At 50.8% G+C, this 24,107-nt stretch overlaps 1 protein-coding gene across 1 annotated transcript in view; it reads right to left on the bottom strand.

Moving 5' to 3' along the window:
• Positions 1 to 24,107, bottom strand: part of SCUBE3 (signal peptide, CUB domain and EGF like domain containing 3) — a 96,254-nt gene that overhangs the window by 9,618 nt on the left and 62,529 nt on the right. The window contains 11 exon segments of the mRNA XM_043500367.1: positions 108 to 160; positions 162 to 198; positions 1,249 to 1,365; positions 3,339 to 3,371; positions 3,374 to 3,460; positions 8,371 to 8,410; positions 8,412 to 8,488; positions 11,584 to 11,665; positions 11,668 to 11,708; positions 15,973 to 16,014; positions 16,017 to 16,088. Coding sequence (XP_043356302.1) covers positions 108 to 160; positions 162 to 198; positions 1,249 to 1,365; positions 3,339 to 3,371; positions 3,374 to 3,460; positions 8,371 to 8,410; positions 8,412 to 8,488; positions 11,584 to 11,665; positions 11,668 to 11,708; positions 15,973 to 16,014; positions 16,017 to 16,088 — 681 coding nt within the window.

Here is a 24,107-nt window from a genome sequence, read left to right as displayed (position 1 = left end):
CTAAAAGAAAGGCAGGTGCTAAACATCAGAGGCACCAGCTGAGCCCTCCCGCTGATGGCAGCTGGGTACAGGGGAGGCTTGGACCAGCCCAGGAGAGCAACCTTTACCGATGCAGTGATGGCTGCTGTTGCCAGGCTTCTGCTGGGCCCCTGGCGCAGGATGGGCGTCCGCAGCTCACCGTGTAGCTGCTGTCGGACTCTGCAAAGAGGGAGAAAGGAGGGATTCAGACAGAGCCTGAGGCTCACTCCTGGCCTGGCTTCCAAAGTGCTGCTCCACTGCATGGCCCAGGGAGGTCACTGGAGGCTCAGCCCTCTGGAAATCAGAGCCCTGGCTCTGCGTCTAAGCAGCGCACGTGTGCTTTGGGTGTTGATCTGATCCCATCCTTTGAAGTTCTAGAGACTGGTTCATCGCTAGCACACCCCCAGGGTCAATTCAGGCAAAGCCAGGGCCCTGCAAAAGCTTGAGATCCTGTGTCCGCCTCCTCCCCACTCCCTCTACTGGAGCTGGCCTGGCGGGGATATCGGGGGGGTGGGAGTCCAGTCCCGCAAAGAGAGAGGCAGGTAGGGGCAATGGGAACAGCGTCCAGAGCTAGGGGTCCAAAAGGAAGCAGGGGGTATAATGGATGGGGGCCCTGTTAGGAGGAGAATGGGGACTGCAAAGTGTCCCAGCTGTGGTTCTGATGTATGGAGATGATCCCAAGGGTGGATGTAGTCATTATCCCAGCGGTCCCCAAACTTTTCAGGGTCACACCCCCCTCCCCACCAGCCAGGAGCAGAGCTGCGGCTCTGTGTGGAGGACTGTGGACAGGGGTAAGGGGGCAAAGGCTGGGGCCACAGCTGGGGGTGGGGCCAGGAGTGGAGGCCCAGCCGGGGCCTGACGCCGGCAGCTGGGGCCCTGGGTGTGGGGCCAGGAGCAGAGCTGTGTGGCACTCCCTCCTGGGCCCCAGTGTGGGTCGGCCCCCCGAAAGGTCCTCTGCACACCCTGGGGGGGTGCACTCTACAGTGTGGTGACTTCTGTATTATCCAGGCCTAAATCTAGCCTGCACAGTGACATCCTGCTTCCCTAAGCCCTCCTGTGCTACACTACATACGATGTTCTACACGGCAATGAAGGGCACCGTTAAGCAGCCACCTCAGTAATGGGCAGGGAGAGACCCATATTTGTAATGCCCTTTTGGATAGAGGGCGTTCGAGAAGGCCAATGCCCCGGGTAGGTTTCAGGGGAGATGTGGCAGCCATGGATTGGTACCTGGCAGGAAGCGGGCCTTGGAGGTGCAGGTGAGGGAGCAGCTATCCTTCTTGCCATTCTTGTTGCAGGTGAGCATGGCCCGGTGAGAGACGGGGCCCGTCAGGCATTTCACCAGCTCTGAAGGACAATAAGCGGCAAGTGGTGACAACAAGCAGGGGGCAACTCGGGGCCGACCAGCCAAGCAGGAGCTCCTCTGGGCACTGGGAGTGGAGAGTTATCATAACTGGGCCTACAAATTTAGCGCAATTGTGGGCGTAACTGAAAAAGGATGTGAAACTTCATTCACAATAATCTAGCATTCTCAGTAGCAACTGGGAAAGTTGCAAAAGGGAGATAGAGAGACTGCATTAGTAGAAACAAAAAGACCTCCCAATATTGCTCAAGGACGGCGTTACGATCATCCCTGGTAAACAGCACTGTGAAACTGAAACATCAATGAATCAAAATTGGTGGGTAGGAAATTAGGCCTAATTAGTGGGCAAAACTGTGAAGGGATGGGCTGCTGCCCCAATAGCTCCTTCTGGGGTCCTTGCAGAAAGAGACTTTGGGAGACAAATTGGCAACTGGAGGAGTTTCACCATCCTGGCCGCCACCCCCACCATCTCCTGGGTCCCTGGGCCTTTGTTCATTCTGATCCTGAGCGATTGTCCTGACCACACCAGGCCAGAGAGAGAGGGAGCCACATGACATCACCACCTCCACTGGCTGAATCCCGAACACCAACTGGGATGTCAGACTTTTTCTCTCCCCCGGAACGTGTCCTTCTCCTTCCCCACCTTCTTTCTTCTCTTTCCTCTCTCTCTCCTTTTTTCTTCTGGGGAAGAAGAGTCTGACTTAGCTGGCCAAGACTGCCTACTTTGAAACACTGCTGGAAGCCCAGTACCAGAAAGAGGCAGCTAAAAGCCCATTTATTTCTATCCAAATTAATTCAGCAGTGGGACTCTAACCTTGCGCCCAACTCCACTCCTGCCACAGCATCCATCATCCTCCCTCAGACACCTGCTTCTGCCGTGGGCCATCCTGTCAAAACAGGGGTGCGTGTGGTGTTGTGGGTTCTCCCGCACAGCTTTACACTCAAACACTCAACCTGGAGCCTTGAGTCAGCAGATCATCTTGAGGAATAAGGCACTTGCTGGGGTTTCACTCGCTCCTTCATTCTGAGGAGGCTTTGCTCAGTCTATCCCCTGTCCCTTCTCTTGGCTGGTAATGGAAGAGAATCAACTGGGCATCACAGGGTTGCTGTGGGCTGTTTAAGAATAGTTGCTGTTGTCCCTCCCAGAGGTGGCTGCAAGTCAGGGGCAGGTTAAAGAGATTTTTATAGGTATATCTATCAGCAAAGTGCTTTGGGATCCCTTGGGGAGAAGAGCCACTATGTAAAGAACAAACCAAATTTGACCCAGGTTTGAAATAGCCAGGGGAGTTCAGCAGGTGAAGGACTACGCTTTCTGATGCGCACTTTTCTAGGCGAGGTGCCAGACTTTCCTCCAGCACATCCCAAACCCTCTCTTCTCTTGAGTCCAGCAGCCCAGGTGAGATGGGTTTGGGGGAGGAAGGGGGTTCTCAGGTCAGGAGCCCACAGCATGAAAACCAGCTCCACAAGCCGCATTATCTGGCCTCCTGTGCTAGCAGTCTCAGCAGAGTGGCGAAAGCAGACTGGGGCATGGAGCCTGAACTCCCTGTCTCTGCCAGAAGGCACAGCACTGGGGCAGCATGTGGAATCATGGAAATCTGCACAAAATAAACATGCTCTAGCTCTAGGCTGAGACTGAAAAGGTTTCCACTCGGCACACAGCTCGGACCAAGAGAGAATGTTATAGGCTGGGGTGCATGGTCAAACATGGGTGCATGGTCCAATCCGGGGTGCATGGTCAAACGTGGTGCCTGATCAAATCCGGGGTGCATGGTCAAATCCAGCCCATAAGCAGCCCCCTTTCTGCTGCACTGTCTCCACACATTCCCAGCAAATCCACCTGGAAAAAAATCTACCACCACGGCAATGATCCGAACAGAAAGAAGCAGATCTCTGTGCAGGCTTTGCCGGCTGACCTATGTTCACCCACTAGATGGCAGCATGGGTTTTCTTTACCCACCTATGCAGTCCTTTTTGTTCCAGTGCAGTTTGCAGCGGCCGGGCAGGTACACTCGTAGCTGCCAGGGGCGTTTACGCAGCCAAATTTGCAGCCCCCTCGGTTGATGCTGCATTCCTCGATGTCTGCAGGGAGGAAAGCGAGAGGATTACTGAGAACTGGAATTGCCATGCTCCATAAAGCAAGCTCTATTAGAGGTTACAGCAGGCTGAAAGGGGCAGGACTCCTGGGTTCTATTTCTAGCTCTCGGAGGTGTTCCAGTGGTTAGAGCTGGTGGGCAGAGGTGGCAGCCAGGATCCTGGGTTCTAATCCTGGCTCTGCCACTGACTCACTGCGCAATCCTGAGCAAATCACTTAAGGCCCCATTTCAAAGTGGCCTGTAATTCTGGGTGTCCAACCTGAGACCCCTCAGGCTGGGTTTTCGGAGGAGCTGGGCTCCACAGCTCCCATTAGCGCAGTGGGGAAGGACACATGAAATGAGAGGAGAATTTAGTCAACACATGCAGGGACGCGAGTCCCCTCTTCACAGCATTCAGCTGCATCTCAGCTGTGACTCAGGACAGCACTCTCCATAGGGAGAAAGCTTGGGCACACACTTCCAGACAGCAGCTAGCCCTGAATCCCAGGGCGTTGATGACCATTAAGCAGTAACCTGGGGAGGGACAATCTGGAGAAAGGCTCAGAGGATGGCACAAATGAAGCTGCTCCAGGGTAACAAACAGGAGCAAGACCCAGCACTTACCCAGCAGCACTGCCTGTGAGGGTTTCAAAGCCAGTGTGAGCAGAGGAACCCACTACATCTCCCAACCCCCTCAGACAGCCTCATAACCCCCACTCTACAGAAGGGCAAAGGGACCCTTTTTCAAAGTCTCGTGATAAGTCGGGGGAGAGCCAGGTGTCCTGGTGCCCAGGCAACTACTTTAACCACTGCCCAGAACCTTTTCTCAGAGCCTCCCGTGGAGCCAGGGTCAGAGGAGAAAACTGCCAGCGGCTTCTCTGGTAGGATGTAGGAGAAGTTCCCTGCTCAACTCCGCATGACCCTGAGTCTCCTCAGCTCCCTGAAGCTTCTTCTCACCTTTGTCCCCTTGCTGGCAGCCAGGCCGTGCATGAGCACAGCCCCATAAACCTCCTCATCCCCACCCCAAGAGCTCCCTGCAACCAGCAATTTCCATGGCTATTTCCATTAATCAGGAGCAGTCCTCTGATCGCTCCTCCCACAAGCCAACAGAGCGCCCACTGGCTGGGGAAAGCAACCAGAGCAATGGTCTCCATACAGAGCTAAGCAATCCCCATGCCTGGGGAGCAAACCCGCCCATGGGACTCCAACCATGGCCTTGAAGGTTTGCGAGCGGAGCCAGAACCAGCTCCTCCCAGCTGGGCAAGAGGAAGGGGAAGGGGAGTGCAGGGCTGGGCAGAGATCCCAGGTGAGCAGAGAATAGAGTGGGATGGTGGGTGACATTTTTGACCCAATCCCACCATGTCAATTGCTTCACTAGCTCCATAGCAGATGACCGGGGAGCTGCTCTGCCTTCCCTTCCTCACAGCTTTTTCGATTGCCCAAATGGGCCGATCTTATTAGGGCTCAGGTCACCCACCAGTGAAATGCATCTGCCTCTGGGGTGGAAAGCGACAGCTGTGTCACAATGCCCAGCAATGCTGCATCTCAGGAAGTGAAGACAAATACTGTATCGACTGACCATAGGGAGGTGGGAAGGAATTTCTCAACTGAATTAGATCAGGCTGTTGGGGGGCTAACGCGCCGACTCCTGACACAAGTGCTATCAGTGGAGGGGTCTTTCATGAGCCGAAGGACCTGGGGCCTTGGTTTTATTTCTTAGCCCAAATCATGGCAGCTCCATCCTTGACAGCAGACTTTGCACCAACTTTGCTGGGGTGCTGGATTCAGGACTGACTCAGAGTCACCAGCACCACCCTTGTCCCAGACTGTCTCGTTGGTGGTTTTTCTCACTACCGAGTGGGCTGCTTTCTCCACCAGCTGGAATTTCTGAGGGGCTCCACCTTACCCCATAAAGTAGCCCAGCCAGGTGGTGACAAATACTTGGCTCACAGGGACTAAATCCTCTGTCTAGCTTGCCTCCGTCAGTGTGAAAAACCAAACACTCTGCTGGGCGGGGGGGGGGACAGACATAGAAAGAGAGACAGACAGAGGACTTAGAAACTAGATTCCATTTAGCAGTTATGCTCTCAACGCTCACTTTGCATCGTCTATTTCAGCCACTCCACATTCATTGATTCATCAAACCTAAGGCCAGAAGGGATCATTAGCTCACCTAGTCTGGACCCTACGGTTGCCAACTTCCTTTGGACAAATTCCTGGAGATTCATCACATGACACAATCTTTAGTTAAAGATTCATCTTTAATTCTGGAGACTCCAGGACAATCCGGAAAGGTTGGCAATTCTATCTGACCCTCCTGTATACCAGGCCAGAGAAATTCACCCCATGAGCCCTGCACTGAGCCCCGAGTAACGTGTGTCTCCTGAGCGGTGTGACATAAACCAAGAGCCCTTCCCGGACATCCTGCTCCTCTCTCTGCAACCGCAGCCAGCAGGCGGTTTTAAGCCGGCCTCTGGCTTTACTAGAGGTTTTATAAAACCTCCTCCCTCAAGGAACTCTTCTGCTCCCAATGGAGGGACAAGCACTTCCATGTCCAGCACTTTAGCAAATGGTGTGAGCGAGTGCTCATGGACAAGTGTGGCTGCCTGTCTGTGTTGACCCGCTTGTGTGTTGGTGTCTGCATGCAAGTGGGCATGAAATCACTGCAAGGACTCACTGGCTGTATAAACAGAGGCAGCCTGGCAAGACGATGGAGCAGATTGCATTCAGTGGGTGAAATCCTGACTTCACTGAAGTGAAAAGCAGAAACTCCCACTGACTTCAGCAGGGCCAGGTTTTATTTGAGGCTGGCAAGGATCAGGCATCTAACAGGGGGGCTCCTGAGTACAGGGTTCACTGCACATTAGGTATGTGAGTTTGACAGCACTAGTCCAGCCTGCCATGCTAATGACGTCTAATTGAACCAAACTGCATTTACATTATGACAGGTTCCAGAGTTAGCAGCCGTGTTAGTCTGTATTCGCAAAAAGAAAAGGAGTACTTGTGGCACCTTAGAGACTAACAAATTTATTAGAGCATAAGCTTTCGTGAGCTCACGGAATGCATCCGATGAAGTGAGCTGTAGCTCACGACAGCTTATGCTCTAATAATTTGTTAGTCTCAAGGTGCCACAAGTACTCTTTTCTTTTGCATTTACATTGACTCCCCTGAAGTCAATGGAGCTGCAGCACTTTATATCCACCGAGAATATGCCGCATCATGGGCACTTGTGTTTTGCTGGATGTGGGAGGTGCGTTCTCAGTCTGGATTGTGTTTACACAGGACGGGAAGATACTTCCTGAGTCATCGAGTGAGGTCCCTGCTATCACAGGCCATCACAGAATCAAAGGGGTTACAGGTAGAGGCATTGCACTGGTCTGTGCAAGTGTCTGCTGTGTGTGCGCAGGGGGGTGCATACATTGTGTGCGTGAGGGCTTCTTTTGTGTTGGTGCACCAGCCTAATCTAGGTAATCCAGGGTATCTGGGCACACGTAACTCGCACTGAAAACTACCACTTCAAACTGCGCTGCGCCATAACACGCCTGAACAAACCTCTCTGCGCTTTTCATCTTCCCTGCTTACTCCCTCGGGCGCAGGCCTCCCCTTCCCTCGCGCTCGGGAGTTATCTGACTCAGGAAACTCAGTTCAAAAACCTTTTTGAAGTCCCCCCTCAAAACTTTGTGCCAAGAACTCTGGGATTTTTTCTCTCTCTCCCTGAGCGGACAAGTCACAAATTGCTCTGGTTGCTTTGTTTGAAGTTGCAGACACAACTGTCTGGCTCCCTGCACCCACTCGGCTTATGGAGCTCCATTCCAACTACCTTAGGAATCGGCAGAAAGAGAGAAATCCCCTCCCCGCTTGGCATCCCCTTCACTGCTTACAGGGGAAGCAAATGTGGCAGCGGGGGCCCTGTTTTCCTATCCAAAGAGGTGAAGCATTGGAAAAGTCAGGACAGAAGCAATCGAAGTCCCAGACCGGATTGGGATACTAGGGACTCGGCTGCTCCGGAGAGGAGTGCAGTATGGGACTTCCCCACAACCGTGATCCCGTTGTCTGTGTCCCAAAGATCTCTCTGCCATCCGCTCCTCCTTGAGGGACACCTGGGAGCAGTCCCTTTCGTGGCTCATCAGCCCTTTCTGAACACCTGTATGCTAGCTGCATGACCCCCCAGCACACGCACATGGTTCCTGTCTCACAGAATCATAGAATATCAGGGTTGGAAGAGACCTCAGGAAGTCATCTAGTCCAACCCCCTGCTCAAAGCAGGACCATTTTTGCCCCAATCCCTAAATGGCCCCCTCAAGGATTGAACTCAACAACCCTGGGTTTAGCAGGCCAATGCTCAAACCACTGAGCTATCCCTCCCCCCTGCTGGGTAGCAGGAAATGTATCCCTGGTAGGAGCACAGAGACGGCCAGACTGCATCGATCCATCTAGTCAGGATCTCGTCTCTAACAGTGGTGAGTATCAGATGCTCCAGAGAAAGCGCAAGAAACTGATGTGAGCAGTTCCAGGAAAATCTGCTGGGATAGTTTCTTCCGGTCTCCCAATAGTCCAAGACTGGCTTCTCGCTGAAGCAGGAAGCTTTAGATCACTTGTTTGTTTTATCCATATCCTTCTCTGAATCCTCACCTCTTGGCCTCGATGATAACTGTGGCAATACGTTCCACAGCATACCCATGCATTATACTGAATCGTACATGTTAAAGCTGGAAAAACCCTACTGGGCTCCATCTAGCCCAGTCCCTCTCCTCACCCCCAGGCAACAAGGCAAGACTGTTCCATACAATCGCTTCTCCAGGGCCTGGTCCAGTCTAGTCAAGTGATGGGACTCCTAGCCCTTCCTGGGGAGACGATTCCCCTGCCAGAGAGATCCCACAACCAGGAAGCTGGCAAACGGGACAGTAACTCCCATACCTCCACAGTGGGTGAGCCCGTACAGCGTGTAGCCCTTGTGTACACAGGCAATGGAAGCTCCCTGGGGTGTTGACACAGACGTGGTCACAGGTCCTGTCGAAGGAGCATTCGTCAATATCTGGAAGGAAGAGGGAAAGGCAGAGAGCGTGAGGCCTGGCCCAGCTGGGGGGTCGGCTCCACAGGGGTCTCGAATCCCGGGAGCTTGGCTGGCTTCTCAAGGGTTCGATTCCTTCCCCACCCACCTCCAGCGTCACCCAGAAAGACTGAACGAATACTCCCGCCGTGTGAGTGTCCATGCACAGCTCTCATCCCACTGTGCTAGAGGTGGTGGTCCAAGTCCAAAGCTCTCAGAGAAGCAGCCAGCCAGGAAGGGCATCTATGCCAACATCTGCTCCTTTACCCTGCATAGGACAGGGCACCTCAAAACACACCCCCTTCCCAGCCACCCCTGCCATGCTGAGCATCCCTAGGCTTATGCAACGCCGTGCCCTTGAGTGGGTTATCTTGCAACAGACCTGGGACCCCTACAGCTGGAGCTAAAGATCTGTCTCTGCCAGGCTCATCAACCTCCACCTGCAGTCCAGCCTCCACTATAGGGTCACAGAGCTCTACAGTGGGTGGATTATGACTTCCGCCCCCCAAGCCCCGCCTTACCCTATCGCAGAGAATGCTTGCAAGACACAGGTTAATCCCAAGGTGCCAGCCTGGAATGGAAAGTTCCCCGTGGTGTGGGGGTGAAAGCAGCTGCAAGCTCCCCAGTGCCATGGATCCAGGAACATGTTCGGATCCAGCACATCCCCCCTGCCCCGCCCCACATGGAAACCAAAGCTGCGCTCCCTGGCAGAACCTCCTCCAAGGAAGGTGCCAGCGTCACCTGCTCTGCCCTGCGGGGGCCCTTGCTGTGGGAGGGCGGGACAGTCTGCAGGGGCGAACCTGGCCCGCCAGTTTGATTTTAATTTCTTAGCTTCATTAACTTAACTGTCACGATCAGATCAAACTTCTAAGAATGCAGAATCTGGATGGAGATGAAAGAGGTGCCAGCCAAAGGCACACCAACCCCCCCAGCCAACCTCCCCACGGCCTGGCCCCCTGCCACTCAGCAGGTAACACCTGTGCTCCATCACACCCCAGCGAGTCATGGCTTCAGACACTCACCCAGCGATGAAAGGCCCAAGTGCTGATTCAGCGAAGGCCTGGGAACCTTGGCATTTGGGGGAGGGGAGGCGCAGTACCAGCCCCCCTGCATACTTAGCTCAAGGCTGGTCTCGTTCACAAGTCAGATGAGTTGGGTGGCCTCAGACGGATAATACTTTGCATGGCCATGGGGCCTTTCATAAGAAGATTGCAAAGCACAACTCTCTCCACCCAGGGAGAGAGGTAAAGATTACTCCATTTTACAGATGGGTCTATTGAGGCAGAGAGAGGTGAGTCCATGGCAGAGCTGGGAATAGAGAACCCAGGAGTCCTAGCTCCCCATCCCCTGCTCTAACCAGCAGTCAACACACTGCCTCCCTTCTCTGCTCCAGGCAGGGCCCCAGGTGGCAGATCAAGTGCAATGAGCATGGAGGAAGCTGAAAGCAGCAGTAGGATAGAAGTGTTTTGTAAGGGACTGAGGGTTTGACCCCTCCGTGCCCACCCAGCCAGTGCCTGCCTTCCCTCTATGGTCTATGATGAAAACAAATGGTTACAAGACACAGTACTATACCAGACTGCGCATTGCCATAACCCCAGCCCTGTTCATTCCAACCAGCTGGGTCACTTGGCAAGGGCAATCCCCAGGGAAGAGGGCAGGAGGGGATGGGCCAGGCTGTTATTCCTGAGGGTCCTGGCTGCCTCTGAAGAGAAGAGATCTCGGAAAAAGAAAATGGCTGGCGTGGGCACATGTGTGTAAGTGTGTATGCACAAGTGTGAATGTGCATGTGTGTGTGCCATAGCCAATGAGAGGTCAACCCATCCCCCGGATTCCCTGCAAAAGTCTTGTGCAATAAACAACTTTCGTGGTCTGTAAAAACAGTGAAGTGTCTGAGGGTGTTAACACACGAATTCGGCTGCACACTTTCCCCTAAGTTCAGACGGCATCCCATGCCCGGTGTTGTCAGATCCCCTGAGGTTAGCGTGCATGCGGCCACACATCTTGCTGTTACACAGATGCACACACTCCACAGAAAGACATGCCAAGGTGTGATAACACTGAACGCCCACAGGCTTTCCTGTGTTGGTTGCAAACTGTGGTCTCTGAGATGTTATCTGGCATGCCCGGTGAGCTTGTTAGTGATTCATAGGCCAATGAGATCATTATGCTCATCTAGTCTGACCTCCCGTGCAGCACCTGCCAAAGAATCTCACCCAGGGATTCCTGCAGCCATACCCTCAGTGGCTTGATGATCTGAGTAACCCCGCGGACAGAGCCCACGCCTGGAATTTCAGCCAGTTTCACAGACTCAAGGGACGGGCCCAGACCGGAGCCAAAATCCAAACACCTCTGAAGCGTGAAGAGGTTTGGATCAGGAACCTGCCTTCACCGCTGGGCCCCTGAGTCTCTCTCATGGCCTCAGCCTAGGAGATGTCTAGGAGCTGAACTTTGAGACTCAGAGTCCCCTGGGGCCAGATTTTTAAGAGTACTCAGAACCCACAATTGGGGCCAGATTTTCAAAATTGCCACAGCCTCTGGATACTCCCACTGAGAACGATGGAGAACCCCCTCCCCAAAGCACATACACCCACTGAGAACAATGAGAACCCTGTCCCCCATGGCGCACACCATGCACTGAGAACAATGGGGAACCCTGTCCCCCATGCGTGCACACATGCACTGAGAACATAGAAATCCCCTCCCCCATATGCACACACACACTGAGAACAATGGGGACCCCCTCCCCCCATGTGCACACTCCCACTGAGAATAGGCTGAGAGGCTATGCGGAACAACCCTGGCCACCCTCTGCTTTGTAGACATGGGACATTTTTTGATGCTAAACCCAAGTCCTTGGTACCTGAAAAGCCAAGAGTGCTTGGGGGTGACGCTGTCGCACAGCGTGTGTTAGCCATCGAAGTGCCCCCATGGCTAACTCCTCACCGGGAGGTGCACAGCACCCCTCCACAACCCCATCCGACACTGCATCACTCACAGGGGACTGGGACCAGCTCTCAGCCCTGGAGCCCCTCCACAGGACGTGGTACCCAGCTGCACTGCAGGCCCCACGCGGCACTTACCTTGGCAGGTCCTTTCGTTGATCAGCAGCTTGTAACCTTTCTTACAGCTGCACTCAAAGCTGCCCACCGTGTTCCTGCAGATTTGTGGTCGCAGCCACCATTGTGCAGCCGGCACTCGTCGATATCTGCAGGGAGGAGGAGACACAAAATGTCCCATTACACAGACTGACTGGAACCGGCAACACAAGCAAGGGTGAGTGCAATTAGAGGTGAAGGAACCAGCTGCCCAAGAAAAGAAAGGACGGCCCAGCAGTTAGGGCACTAGCCCTGCACTCAAGAGACTTGAGTTCAAGTCTCTGCTCCGTCACAGACACCCTGTGTGATGGCCCTGGTCTCTCTGTGCCTCGGTTCCCCATCAGAACGTGAGGGAGAACAGTGCTGCCTTCTTGTGCGGGTGTTGGCAGGCTCAATATGGCACAGATTGTGAGATGCTCCGATATTACAGTAATGAGAGCTGCCATCTAAGGGCCTCAGCTAGAAGGATATTGAAGTCAAGGGGAGTTTTGCTATTGATTTTAATGGAGAAGGACTGGGGCCTTTGATGAGCACAGCTTCCTGTGATGGGACAGGGCCCAAATAAACGTGTTAGTCTCTAAGGTGCCACAAGTCCTCCTCGTTCTTTTTACAGTACCGTCAGAGGTCAGGAGGGAATCAGGACGCCTGGCTCTATTCCCAGCTCTGAGTCCTTGGGTGAATCGCTGCATCTCAGTTCCCCCATCAGTCCAGTGGGAATTAGAATACGCACCCAGGTCACAGGGGCAGAAGGAGGATGAATGAATATCTGCCAAATGCTTGGATGTCCTTGGTGGAAAGCATCCGATCTGACACAGATACAAAGATTCTGGGGAGTCACCATTGGCAAGTGGGACTGAGGGCTCTTGGGGAACGCGTGCATTAGAAAGAGAGAGACTGGCAGAAAACAAGAAAGGAAAAAATCACCCTCAGAAGAACAGGAGTTAGACAAAACAAACAAGCAGGTTTCGAGAACCTCCTGACTTTAAGGCAATAAGCAACACTAAAAAATAAACAATCCCCCCCTCCCCATTTCCAAAGAGCTTCTATAACCTGCCAAGCAGTCGGTTTTGATTTTGTACTAGCCAGAAAATTTACTGCTAGGAAATGACCTGTAAAACAGAACCAGCCTGGGCTGAGAAATCCCAGGTAAGAGCGCAGGGCAGACCTTGCCCAAAGCTTCATTTGAATCCCTTCCCCAGTTCTTTGTGTTGCCTTCAGCTCCAGGACAACAGCTGCGGCTCTCTGGGTTGTGGGCTTTTCTTTTATTATTGTGAGTGAATTAGCAGTAAAACAGCTCGCAATTGTAATAAAATTCCAGACACAGGGGATATGGCTCTGGGTATTATGCTTTCCTGGAACGTCAGAATGGGAAAGGTGGTGTGCTCTGAACAATAATAATGTAGCCAGAGAGGTCTGGAATCGGTCAGGCAGGTAGATGGCTTTCAGCAGGATGGTGCTTTCCTTTCAACTGCAGCCAAGGACCCCAAGCTGCCAAAAGACAGAATGCAGGCGCCTTCCATTTCTGGAGCTTCACCTTCTCTCCTGGGGCTGGCCGGGGTCAAGAGTCTCCCGCTGAAGGGACGGCATGCAGTGCGGTTGTATCTGGAACCCCAAGCGTGCGTGCGTGTGTGTCCAGATCTCTCTCTTCACTCACGCCCACCCACATGCATATGCATATGTGCATGTGTTGGTGTTACCCCCAATTCCTCCAAATGTTCCTCCTTTTCTTTAAAAAAAAAAACTGGAGTGAATTTGCTGCTAATTTAAAACCCGATGGATTGATGGCCGTTCGGCCAGCATTTCTGTTTAAGTACAGCCCCAGCAAGCAGCAGACTTGTATTTGCTCCTACAGTTCATTTTGCAGGTGCAAATTTCACAGGCCCTCCCCCCAGCCAGATAGGCCATCGCGCAGACAGCCCATGCAACGCAGCCATCCCCCAGGTTACCTCTGCTGTACTAACGGTGTGCAGGGGTTATTACTCAGTAATACCACACGAATAGCATACATACCTCTAGATCTGCCATCCAGGAACCTCAAAACATTGCACAAACAATATGTCCACTCTGACTTTGGGATAACGGGTTAATTTCCTTGACACCCACACATTATGACTCAACCGTTACCACCAGCAAGAATATTATTCATCATTGCAAAGAGTGAAGTTAGCCTCTCACACCCTGACATAGGGCCGTGTTCTCCCGCTTTAAAGATGAGCCATCAAACAGGGAGACAGCATTTGACTTGCCCAGGAAGTCTGTAGCAGAGCTAGGAGCAGAATCCAGATTCCCCAGCTCCCAGTCCTCTGATTTCATCACAAGATCAGCCTTCCCCCACAATCCCCCCTTGGACGTTTCAAACCCCATTTCACAGGATGGTGCTGAAGGTCAAGCAGTGAGTCACTGGGGTTGGCATGCAGGAGTCCTGGCTCTGAGAGCCCTGCTCTAACTGCTAGCCCACCACAGTGTTTGTGCTGCATGACTGCCGCCAGACTGAACCTTCCCCCTGCCTCTGGGTTTCACAGGGAACGGGGCTGACACAAGGCAGCTACAATCCCTGACTCAAAAGAATCGGAACAACAGGACTGCTGTTCCCAGGCAGAGGTGGGGTGGGGGCTGGGAAGTGGGATTTTAACACCTCCTGAACGACAAAAGTTGCTCCAGGGGACAGGGTGCAGTGCACCTCGCCAGCGATCCCAGGTACGGTGCACCTTCCCAGGTAGCTTGGGGAGCAGGGACCATTCAGCTGGGAAACGTAGCTCCCTCCCTTTGTACGTGAACTGGTTTCCTATGAGCATTTCATCTCCCACAGTCTGATGTACAGTCTGGATAGAGGCCTCTGTTCCAGCTGGGAGTCAGTCCTCGCCCTCAGGCCTAACCACATTGGCCTGTCGGAGGACGAGGCCGGAGAGAGGAGGAGCACCTCATGTTGCCAAGGGCCAGGTGCTTAGGTGCCGGATGATACAGGTAGGTGCTTTGTCCACAAGGTGCCTAAGCAGGCTAGGTGCTTAACTCCCAGGAAAGTTGATGGGACTTCAGTGTCTAACGTACTTAGGCAGTTTTGTAATATTACTCAACGCCCATCTGCATCGGTAGGCACCTACATCCTTTGTACATCTTGCCCAAAATCTTGGAGTCTCGTGAGATACTCACGCCCCAGCCCGTCAACCCATGCGCACAACCACAGCGCCCATCACCATAGTATCTAGGCACAGATCTCCGGTGTAACACCCATCACCATAGGACCTCAGTATAGATCTACCTCAAACCAGGTCTAGCATGCAGCACCCACATGTCACCATCCCCACAGCACGAGGATGACTTGGTACAGGGGTTCACCTCCACCAAGAATTCTGCTCTTAAAAGCCAGTGTCCTGCCTGGCCCACCAAGCCTCCAGAGGACACCGGTGAGATAGCGGTGGGGACAGCCTCAGCTCTCTTATGGCACAGCAATGCTCTTCCGCATGGGGTTTAATCCTAGAGCGAACGTTGTTATTGAACCCTTGCAGAACAGACTGAGGTGGGGCTGATGGGGGAGAGAGAGGGACTGGGGCAGAGAGGAAGATGGCCTCTTAATGCAAAAAGCAGGAACTGGAGCTCCCCAGGGAGACGTATGCAGCTCTCTCATCTATCCATGGCCACTGAACGTTTCTCCCGGCACGGATCCCGTCCAGAGACCCTTGAAGAACCCCCACCTGCTCTCAGAGCCCTGGCCAGTCAGAGAGACAGACCAGTGTAGGGGGACTGGGGCTTATCGGGAAGGGGGGGATTCTAGGTGTGTGTGGGGCGGGGGGCTGTGGCTCTGCGGGAGGGTCTGGGTATGAGGGGGTTTGGATGCACGGGGGTTGGGTGGATGGGGGAGCAGCTCCTGGTACAGGGATCCCTCCCCCTGCAGCTGAGGAACGATGGGTGTAGGAAGTGCAGTGGCGGTGTGGTGTGTGTGCAGAGCTTCCTACAGCCGGGGGTAGATCTGACATGGCCCCTAATGCCGTGCAGGGGAAGAGGAAGTCCCGTCCTCCCCAGCCCAGCCAGGACTAGCAGCTGAGCCTGGCGCAGGGTAGAAGCCACCAGTTGGGTCTTCCCCAGTCCTGCCCCACAGTGATTTACTTCTCTGCAGGCTACCCTGAGCACACAAAACATACACATGACCGCTCTTGTGGCTTCCTTTTGCTTCCTGTGAGAAAGTAACTTTTCTGTGGGGAAGCAAAGAAATCTGCAGGGGACATAAATTCTGCACATGTGCAGTGGTGCAGAATTCCTCCAGGAGTAAAAGTTGCTCCCAGCGGAGAATAATCCTCTAATGGGAGAGCGGCTGGCTCCACACTCCCCATGTAAGCTGGGCTCAAAGCTGCCAGGCCCTCGCTCGCTGGTCCTTACCTTTGCAAGTTTTCCTGTCTGGCTGCAGCATGAAGCCCATTGGCAGCTGCAGTGCACACCCGTGGCTGCGTCGTGGCACTTGCTGTCACAGCCCCCGTTGTTCACAGCGCAGGTCTCTGCATGGGGGTGGGAAGAGAGAGGTTAGCAATAAATGCTTTTTAAAGGATGTCCAATCTAGGAGCGAGGTGCAAACACGCTGCTGTGGCGACTTCATGCTGGGTGGGTTCGAGATCCCAAGCGGAATATCTACACTGCCATCTTAGCAAGCTAGTATGAGTCTCGCTACCCGGGCTGGGCAGCTCGGTCCCCCAGCTGCAGTTAGACATACCCAAACAGACCAGATTTCCAGGAAGAGCTGAATGCCCTCTGCAAATCCAGCCCCTTTTTTGGGCATCTCGAATTGGGCTGGTGCCTACTCAACCCTTTTTGAAAGTCTTGTCACACAGCTCAGTGGTTGTCTGAATGTAATGGCAGAGCAACAAAACCTAGGGCAGGGCTTTCTACAAGCGAAGAGGACACCTACCTGTGCTTCGGGAGGAGAGAGTAAATCTTCTGACTCATTGGTAGAGCAACCACAGTCATTAATAGCAACGCCTTCACACCCACCCACAACTTTTCTCTCTGTATTAGTTTTAACCTCCCTTTGGAGGGAAACATGGAGTTGGCTTTTCCATCTGGAAAGCACTGATTCTTTGCCTGAGGGTTTCCAAGAAAGCTAGGGAAGGGTGGGAGAGAAGTACACATCTGTTTGTGCACCAACATCATACATGTCAACCACACAGGGCCTGCTAAGTGACCCACTGCTGAGCAGCCAACAAAGGGACCAGGAGACTGCAAAACTTTACAGTAGGTCCTACATAACACTGAACAGCTGTTGCCACTGGTTGTCTTAATTGGGGGTTTTCCTTTTTAATAGATGTTCCGGTTCTGGAGGACAATTGCTACTAGCTTAAATTAAAATACTATAGTAGAAGTTTTAAGGCAGGTCAGATGGGGGGCATAAATCTACTTGGCAGCATCCCTCTTGAGCACAGCCTCCCTAATGCTTTGCATTTCTAGCATGCCTTTCTTCAGAGGATTTCAAACCACTTGACAGCATTCGTTAGCCTTCCCCACATCCTGAGGGGTGCATGGCATTGTCATCCCAATTATAGTAACTAATCCCAGGGCTTCTGGTGTGTCCACAGCAAAGCAGGAAAAAGAACCCAGGAGTCCAGGTTCCCAGTCCCTCACTCTATCCCCTAGATAACCCTCTCTCCTTCAAAGAATCTGCTCATTAATAACATCAGAGTATCTTGGTTGAAGCATGGCAGACAGGAAAGGGGATCTGGTCTGTTCTATCAGGAGACGCTTTCTCGGTCTATTAAAACAACATGTCAGGCAGTAACACAGGTAAAAGCCAGAGCGGCTATTCAGGAATGTTTGGAGATGGGACTTGAGATGAGATTGAGACATAGCAGTTTGCTGGCAGGTTTCAGGGGAGCTAGTTAAATCCCTGTAGGAGGCCACCTGCCACTCCCAGGGACTGGGAAAGTGGAGTTTGTTTGTGACTGGAAGAGATTTTGGCTTCCCAAAGAAGCAGGCTGTTCTGGTCCCCATCCAGCAAGGAACTTACACATGTGCCTGTCTTTAAGCATGTGACGAGTTCCATGGGGCTCCTCACATGCGTAAAGCTAGGCACAGGGGAGTGGTGAAATAAAAAGTTTTACAAACCCCAACGCTAGTAGAAATGGTTTTTCCCTTTAAAGAAAATTATAATTCAAGGGGAAGAGAGTTCTGGGGATGATTTAATGATGCCAGGGCACTGTTTGCAACCTACACACAGCAGCGCTGGGCTAGAGGGGAGAACAAGAGGTGAATCTAACTAGAAACATGGGGCCAGATTTACAAGTGCTCAGCAGAGAATACTTCTCAAAGATGCCTTAAGCCCCATTTTCAGACGTGACTTTGAAGTCAGATCCTAAGGTATTTAGATACTAACTCCCATTGAAATCAATGGGATTTAGCTTCCTCTATTAGGTAGACATACTTGAAAATGTTACCCAGCATTCACCATCAGATTTTCAAAAGCCCTCAGGCTCCCACCGTGGCACTGCGGGACCGATTTTCAAAAGAGCTCATCACCTGTGTGCCAGGCTCTTCTGAAATTTGGAATAGATTCTGCCATCCTTACTCACACTAAGCAGCACCTTGCTTCATGAATAGCTCCCTGGCAGAGTAAACAGAGGTATGGACAGTGGGATTGGCCCCATGAAATGAAAATCTATTTGCACTGTCCAAGCTGAATGAAGCTTTGCAAAATAAAACCACGTACGCACTGCGGCAATGGCAAAGGGCACCTTCGATTTTTTACAATGTTAATTACTTCCTGTCATCAAACTCAGCCGTTGCTGTTACAACAGGAAGAGACATTATTTTAAATGCAATATTTTCATCTTGCACAATATCCCTATGAAACCAAATCTTTGGTTTTTGTACTAATCATTCAAACAATGCTTTGAAATTCATTAACGAAGACCAATAAAATTTCCCTTCCAGAACATTAGCTGCTTGGGATGACAGACATTTGGGGTCAAGGAACCTAAAGTGCTAACCCGCCGAAGAAATTTGTTGGAAAAGAACAAATTCCAGGTTCTCTCTCTTTGTGGGAGCACATGAAGTGTAATTGACTGAAACGCCTAACCGCTCTTTGCTGTGCTGGGGATTTGGGATTATTATTCTGTGAATGTCCTGCTGCTGCTATTTTTATGCTGTCTCATCATAAGAGAACAAAGGGACCATTCTATGAAATTAATGGCCAGTAGAGTTACAAAATGTAATGCTAGAACATATTTCTTCACCTATCTATGTACCCAGATGCTTACATAGCATGCAGCCAATCACCGGAACTCCCCTCCGTAGGAAAGCAGATAGCCTAATTCTACGGCTTGATAATTTTATAACCATTACTGACAACTGGAGCTATGCGAGAGCTGGAGGTGAACAAACGGCATGTCTCATGCGATGATTGTCACAGGGGTCAGAGCTGGGTTTGAGTCGGTTTTCTGAGCTGGGAGGTAGGGGTTATTGGGTTCTAGTCCCACAAAGGCCTTTTTGCTCAGCAAAGGAACAGTGTGACTGTAGAGGACTGAGACATCAGGGTGACAGTCCTTTAGAAGAACAGAGAGAACATGTGGCATGACGACATTTGATAGAGGTGGAGGACGTATCTCTCTCCTCTCTAGTGGCTGCCTCTGGGCTCTTCGTGTGCCTCCCACAGCCAAGTGATTAGTCTACCTCCCTAAGACCTTTCTATGCAGAACCGAGAGCATCAGGCTGCATTACAGTAGAAGCTAGAGGCCTCAACCAAGGTCAGGGACCCATTGTAGCTAGGTGCTGTACATGCACACAGTAAGACACCATCACACCCCCAAAGAACGTACGCCATAAACAGACATGACAGACAAATGGGCTGGAAGGGAAACTGAGGTACAGATTAATCTAAGTTCACCTAGCAAATCAGTGGTCTAATGGGGACTAGAACACATCTCTCCTGATTTCCAGCCTAGTACCCAATCTACTACAGCATGCTGCCTCCAAACCAAGAGCATCTCTTATTATGAAGCAGCACAAAAACTGGCAGCAAGGGGACCTGCACAGAATAATTCCAAGTCCCCATCCCTAGAGCGAGTGGCTAGATGGGACGCGTCAGACAATTACACTCCATGTGCTCCCTTAACGGAATCCATATCTGACCCTTGATGCTCTGTGTTTACACGGAGGAAGGCAAGAACCTAGTCAGACAGACTCAGCTATTGGGATAGTTGCAGTGGTGCATGCAAGAAAACAGATCCCTCAGCTGCAGTAATCTGGCATAGCTCCACTGATTTCATGGAGTGACACCATTTACACCAGATAAGAACCTGGGCCCATCACTGGAAGTTAGGACCCTAGATACCTTTGAGGATCTGGGCCTGGATCCTAGCGGAGGCAGGCAAAGCTGCTACATACCAGGACTGGCCTGGTGCCACTTCCCCGGTGTCAAGCTCCACCAGTGCAAAGAACAGCTTTGCCTATCTGTGGTTTGGCACCAGTGCAGCTGGTGGTAATCAGGGCAGATATCCCTGGGTAGACAAAGGGCAACATTTTCAAAGGTGCTTAAGTGATTTAGGAACTTAAGTCCCACTGACTTTCAAATGGCCTTTGAAATCAAGACTCTGGCTCCTAAAACACCCAAAACCTAATTATAGCTCTGGGTTCGCCCCTGCCTGTCTCAGGCCTCTGGAGACAGTAATTTGCTTGCAGTGTAGGGTGGGATCCATTGTTCTGTGGTGATATCAGCCCTGGGTGGCTGAGGGAATGTGGCTCTCCAGGCCTGGAGTATGTAAACATGACTCACCCAACCACACAGGGTTTTGGCAAGGGCTGGCTGAATCTCCAGGGGAGGAAAGACACAAGAGCGACCTCCCCACAGAAAGCTGCTGTCTCACTTCCTGACCATGACACAGCAGCTGGAGCAGGCTGCAATCAGCACAGATCACCAACAAACAAAAAGAGCCTTATGCGTTAAAACAACAACTCAAGATACCAGCCCCGACATTACCCTTCCCCTCTGTACCATGGGATCCAGGCAGCCAACAACTGCTCCTCTCCCTCCTTTATTATTCCTGGCTGCATCCCTACTCCCCACTGCACTGACCTTTGGGACTATTGGGGCAAGGAAACCATGACATTTTCCAGCATTCCCTGGGCCAGCATGTGCATTTGACATGCTTTTCCCAGAGGATCCCAAGAGTCTTTTTTTAAGAAGGGTGTTCTTTCAATGATAAATAACAGCAAACATCTAGATTATCAAACTGCACAGATATGAAGGCTAAAAGGGACCACGGTGATCAGCATATATGGATCATTTAACCACTACTGCAACATGGCCACGTGTGGGGTGGAACATGGCATCTGTTTAACAGTGCAAAGCAACACTGCACAATAATTTAGGATGGGAAGTGAAGACGACTGTTGTATTCAAATGAAACTGAGGCAGTGTGGATGTTTAGGGAGGACAGTGGGGTTAACATCCATACTCTTCAAGTGCCATGAGACCTTTAATAACTGCAAGTGCTTTTATGCCTCATCTGAAATCAGTTTCCAAACTTACTTTCAGGGCAACTTGATAAACTTGCTTTCAGGGCACATGTCTGTTTCAGAAGGGAAGGTTTCAAGAAACTCATACCCCAGCAGAAGTTACTTTTCGACCTCTGAGTGGTCTATGTTGAGATTTCAGTTCGAAATCAAAGACTCTTTGAAAGAAAACCAGACTACCAACATTAAAGAGGCCTTGTCAAGTCAAATTTGTCTTCAAAGTTACGTTTTGTAAAAATAAGCTTTGACAAGAACAAAGACCAAGAGAAAATTCTCCAGCACGTCATGATATGTTTTGCCTTGCAATGGAAAAGATGTTGCTTTTAAACAAAACAAAAAACACAAACTCTCCTCTGCTGCGTTCGCAACCAATATATTGCAGCCTTGTGCTAACGTTTGCTCATAATCCTCTTTTCATACTGGTGTAATTCCACTGACTCCTGATTTACACCTGTGTAAGGAAAAACAGAATCTGCCCTGGTGCACGTGAAATTGACCAGCAGTTATGAACACAAACTAATTATTCAGTTTTCATCATCTGAGCTGAAGAAAATGCTTAAAGTAAGCCACAAGAGGGGCGCAAAGTACATAAGATTTTCAAAATTCTGTCACTTTTAAACATCTGCAGTGTTTTCTGTAAAAGAGGTTAGGAACTTTACTTGTTGGGTATTATTATTTTTAGTAGGTGGGGCTTGATTTTCTTTACTTTGCATCTTACAGTCATTTACCCCCATGCAAATTGAGCGCAAGGTGGGGTAAAGTGTTGCTATTTTGATCTGGTAGCATTTCACACCCACTCTGCAAAGATGTAAATAACAACACAAGGTTCACAGCAGTGGAAAATCAGGCCCACTTTATCTTTAACCTCTGATGGTCCCTTTAAAGTCCTTGGTTTATAGTCTTTTAACACAGTATCATGCTTTCTGAGCATCTTGTGTCTGCCTGTGTTTTTATTGAAAACTCCTAATAAATTTGGCTCATATGGAACTGAAAGGTTAATTCCCTGCAGCACACGCTGAGGGCCAGGGGGAAAAAAAGGGACTGATTCTGAGACTTACATTGGGGTGCTTCCATTGACTTCAATGGAACTATAATTGATTTGCACCAGGGAGAGTAAGAACAGAATCACGCCACCATCTTAGAAGCCACACTGCTGTCCTCAATTTCTCATCTGCCTTACATAAATGGAGGTCGAGGATTTTTGTGTTTATACCCTCGTTAGCAGGGACTGTTTTAATTAATGCCTATTGAGCCCATCACAATGTATCTGGGCACTGTACAAAAGTGAAACCAACCACAATTAAAATACCGCTGAGCTGGGCCCAGAAGCTAAGAGAGAAGTAGCTGTGCTCTGACAAAGGAAGCATCCAAGGAGGAACAAAACAATTCTCGAAAAGCCTTAAAAGGAAGAACGAGCAAGAAGGAAGTTAGGTCTGGCCACATCTATGCAGATCCATGATGATTCCAGCCATAAGAGACTAGATGCACCGGGACAAACCCTCCGTGCAGATAGGCAAAGATGTTATTTGCACTGATGGAGGTTCGCCCTGCTTGAAATTGGAATAAGCCACACTTTGTACAAGTTTCAGAGTAGCAGCCGTGTTAGTCTGTATTCGCAAAAAGAAAAGGAGTACTTGTGGCACCTTAGAGACTAACAAATTTATTAGAGCATAAGTTTTTGTGAGCTACAGCTCACTTCATCGGATGCATTTGGTGGAAAAAACAGAGGAGAGATTTATATACACACACAGAGAACGTGAAACAATGGGTTTATCATACACACTGTAAGGAGAGTGATCACTTAAGATGAGCCATCACCAGCAGCGGGCGGGGGGGGGGAAGGAGAAAACCTTTCATGGTGACAAGCAAGGTAGGCTAATTCCAGCAGTTAACAAGAATATCAGAGGAACAGTGGGGGGTGCGGTGGGGTGGGGGGGGAGAAATACCATGGGGAAATAGGTTTCAGAGTAGCAGCCGTGTTAGTCTGTATACTTTGTGTAATGACTCATCCATTCCCAGTCTCTATTCAAGCCTAAGTTAATTGTATCCAGTTTGCAAATTAATTCCAATTCAGCAGTCTCTCGTTGGAGTCTGTTTTTGAAGCTTTTTTGTTGAAGAATAGCCACTCTTAGGTCTGTAATCGAGTGACCAGAGAGATTGAAGTGTCTCCAACTGGTTTTGAATGTTATAATTCTTGACGTCTGATTGTGTGTCCATTCATTCTTTTACGTAGAGACTGTCCAGTTTGGCCAATGTACATGGCAGAGGGGCATTGCTGGCACATGATGGCATATATCACATTGGTAGATGCGCAGGTGAACGAGCCTCTGATAGTGTGGCTGATGTGATTAGGCCCTATGATGGTATCCCCTGAATAGATATGTGGACAGAGTTGGCAACGGGCTTTGTTGCAAGGATAGGTTCCTGGGTTAGTGGTTCTGTTGTGTGGTGTGTGGTTGCTGGTGAGTATTTGCTTCAGATTGGGGGGCTGTCTGTAAGCAAGGACTGGCCTGTCTCCCAAGATCTGTGAGAGTGATGGGTCGTCCTTCAGGGTAGGTTATAGATCCTTGATGATGCGTTGGAGAGGTTTTAGTTGGGGGCTGAAGGTGATGGCTAGTGGCGTTCTGTTATTTTCTTGGTTGGGCCTGTCCTGTAGTAGGTACTTTGTACAAGCGCATCTTATAGAGAGGAGTGTAGCCTAGTAGAGAGTGCACTGGATTAGACTTCATGGGAGCTGGTTCTATTTCCAGTTCCTCTGCTGTGCAACCTTGGATAAGTCTTTTACCCTCCCTGTGCCTCAGTTTCCCTATCAGTAAAATGGGAATAAGAATACTGACCTCCTTTCTAAAGCGCTATGAGATTCGTGGATGAAAAGAGATAAATAAGAGCCAGGTGTTGTTATTATTATGACCACTTGCCCTGTCTATACTATGAGTCTGTACCAGTGTAGATAAGCCCTTGGCCAGTCAAGATGAACTGGCTGTTTACCTGCTTGAAACCAGACACTGAAGGATTAA

This window comes from Dermochelys coriacea, chromosome 21, assembly GCF_009764565.3.
Source record: "Dermochelys coriacea isolate rDerCor1 chromosome 21, rDerCor1.pri.v4, whole genome shotgun sequence".
Taxonomy (NCBI): domain Eukaryota; kingdom Metazoa; phylum Chordata; order Testudines; family Dermochelyidae; genus Dermochelys; species Dermochelys coriacea.
Note: the sequence above shows the minus strand (reverse complement) of the source record. Positions and strands in the feature narration are given on the sequence as shown.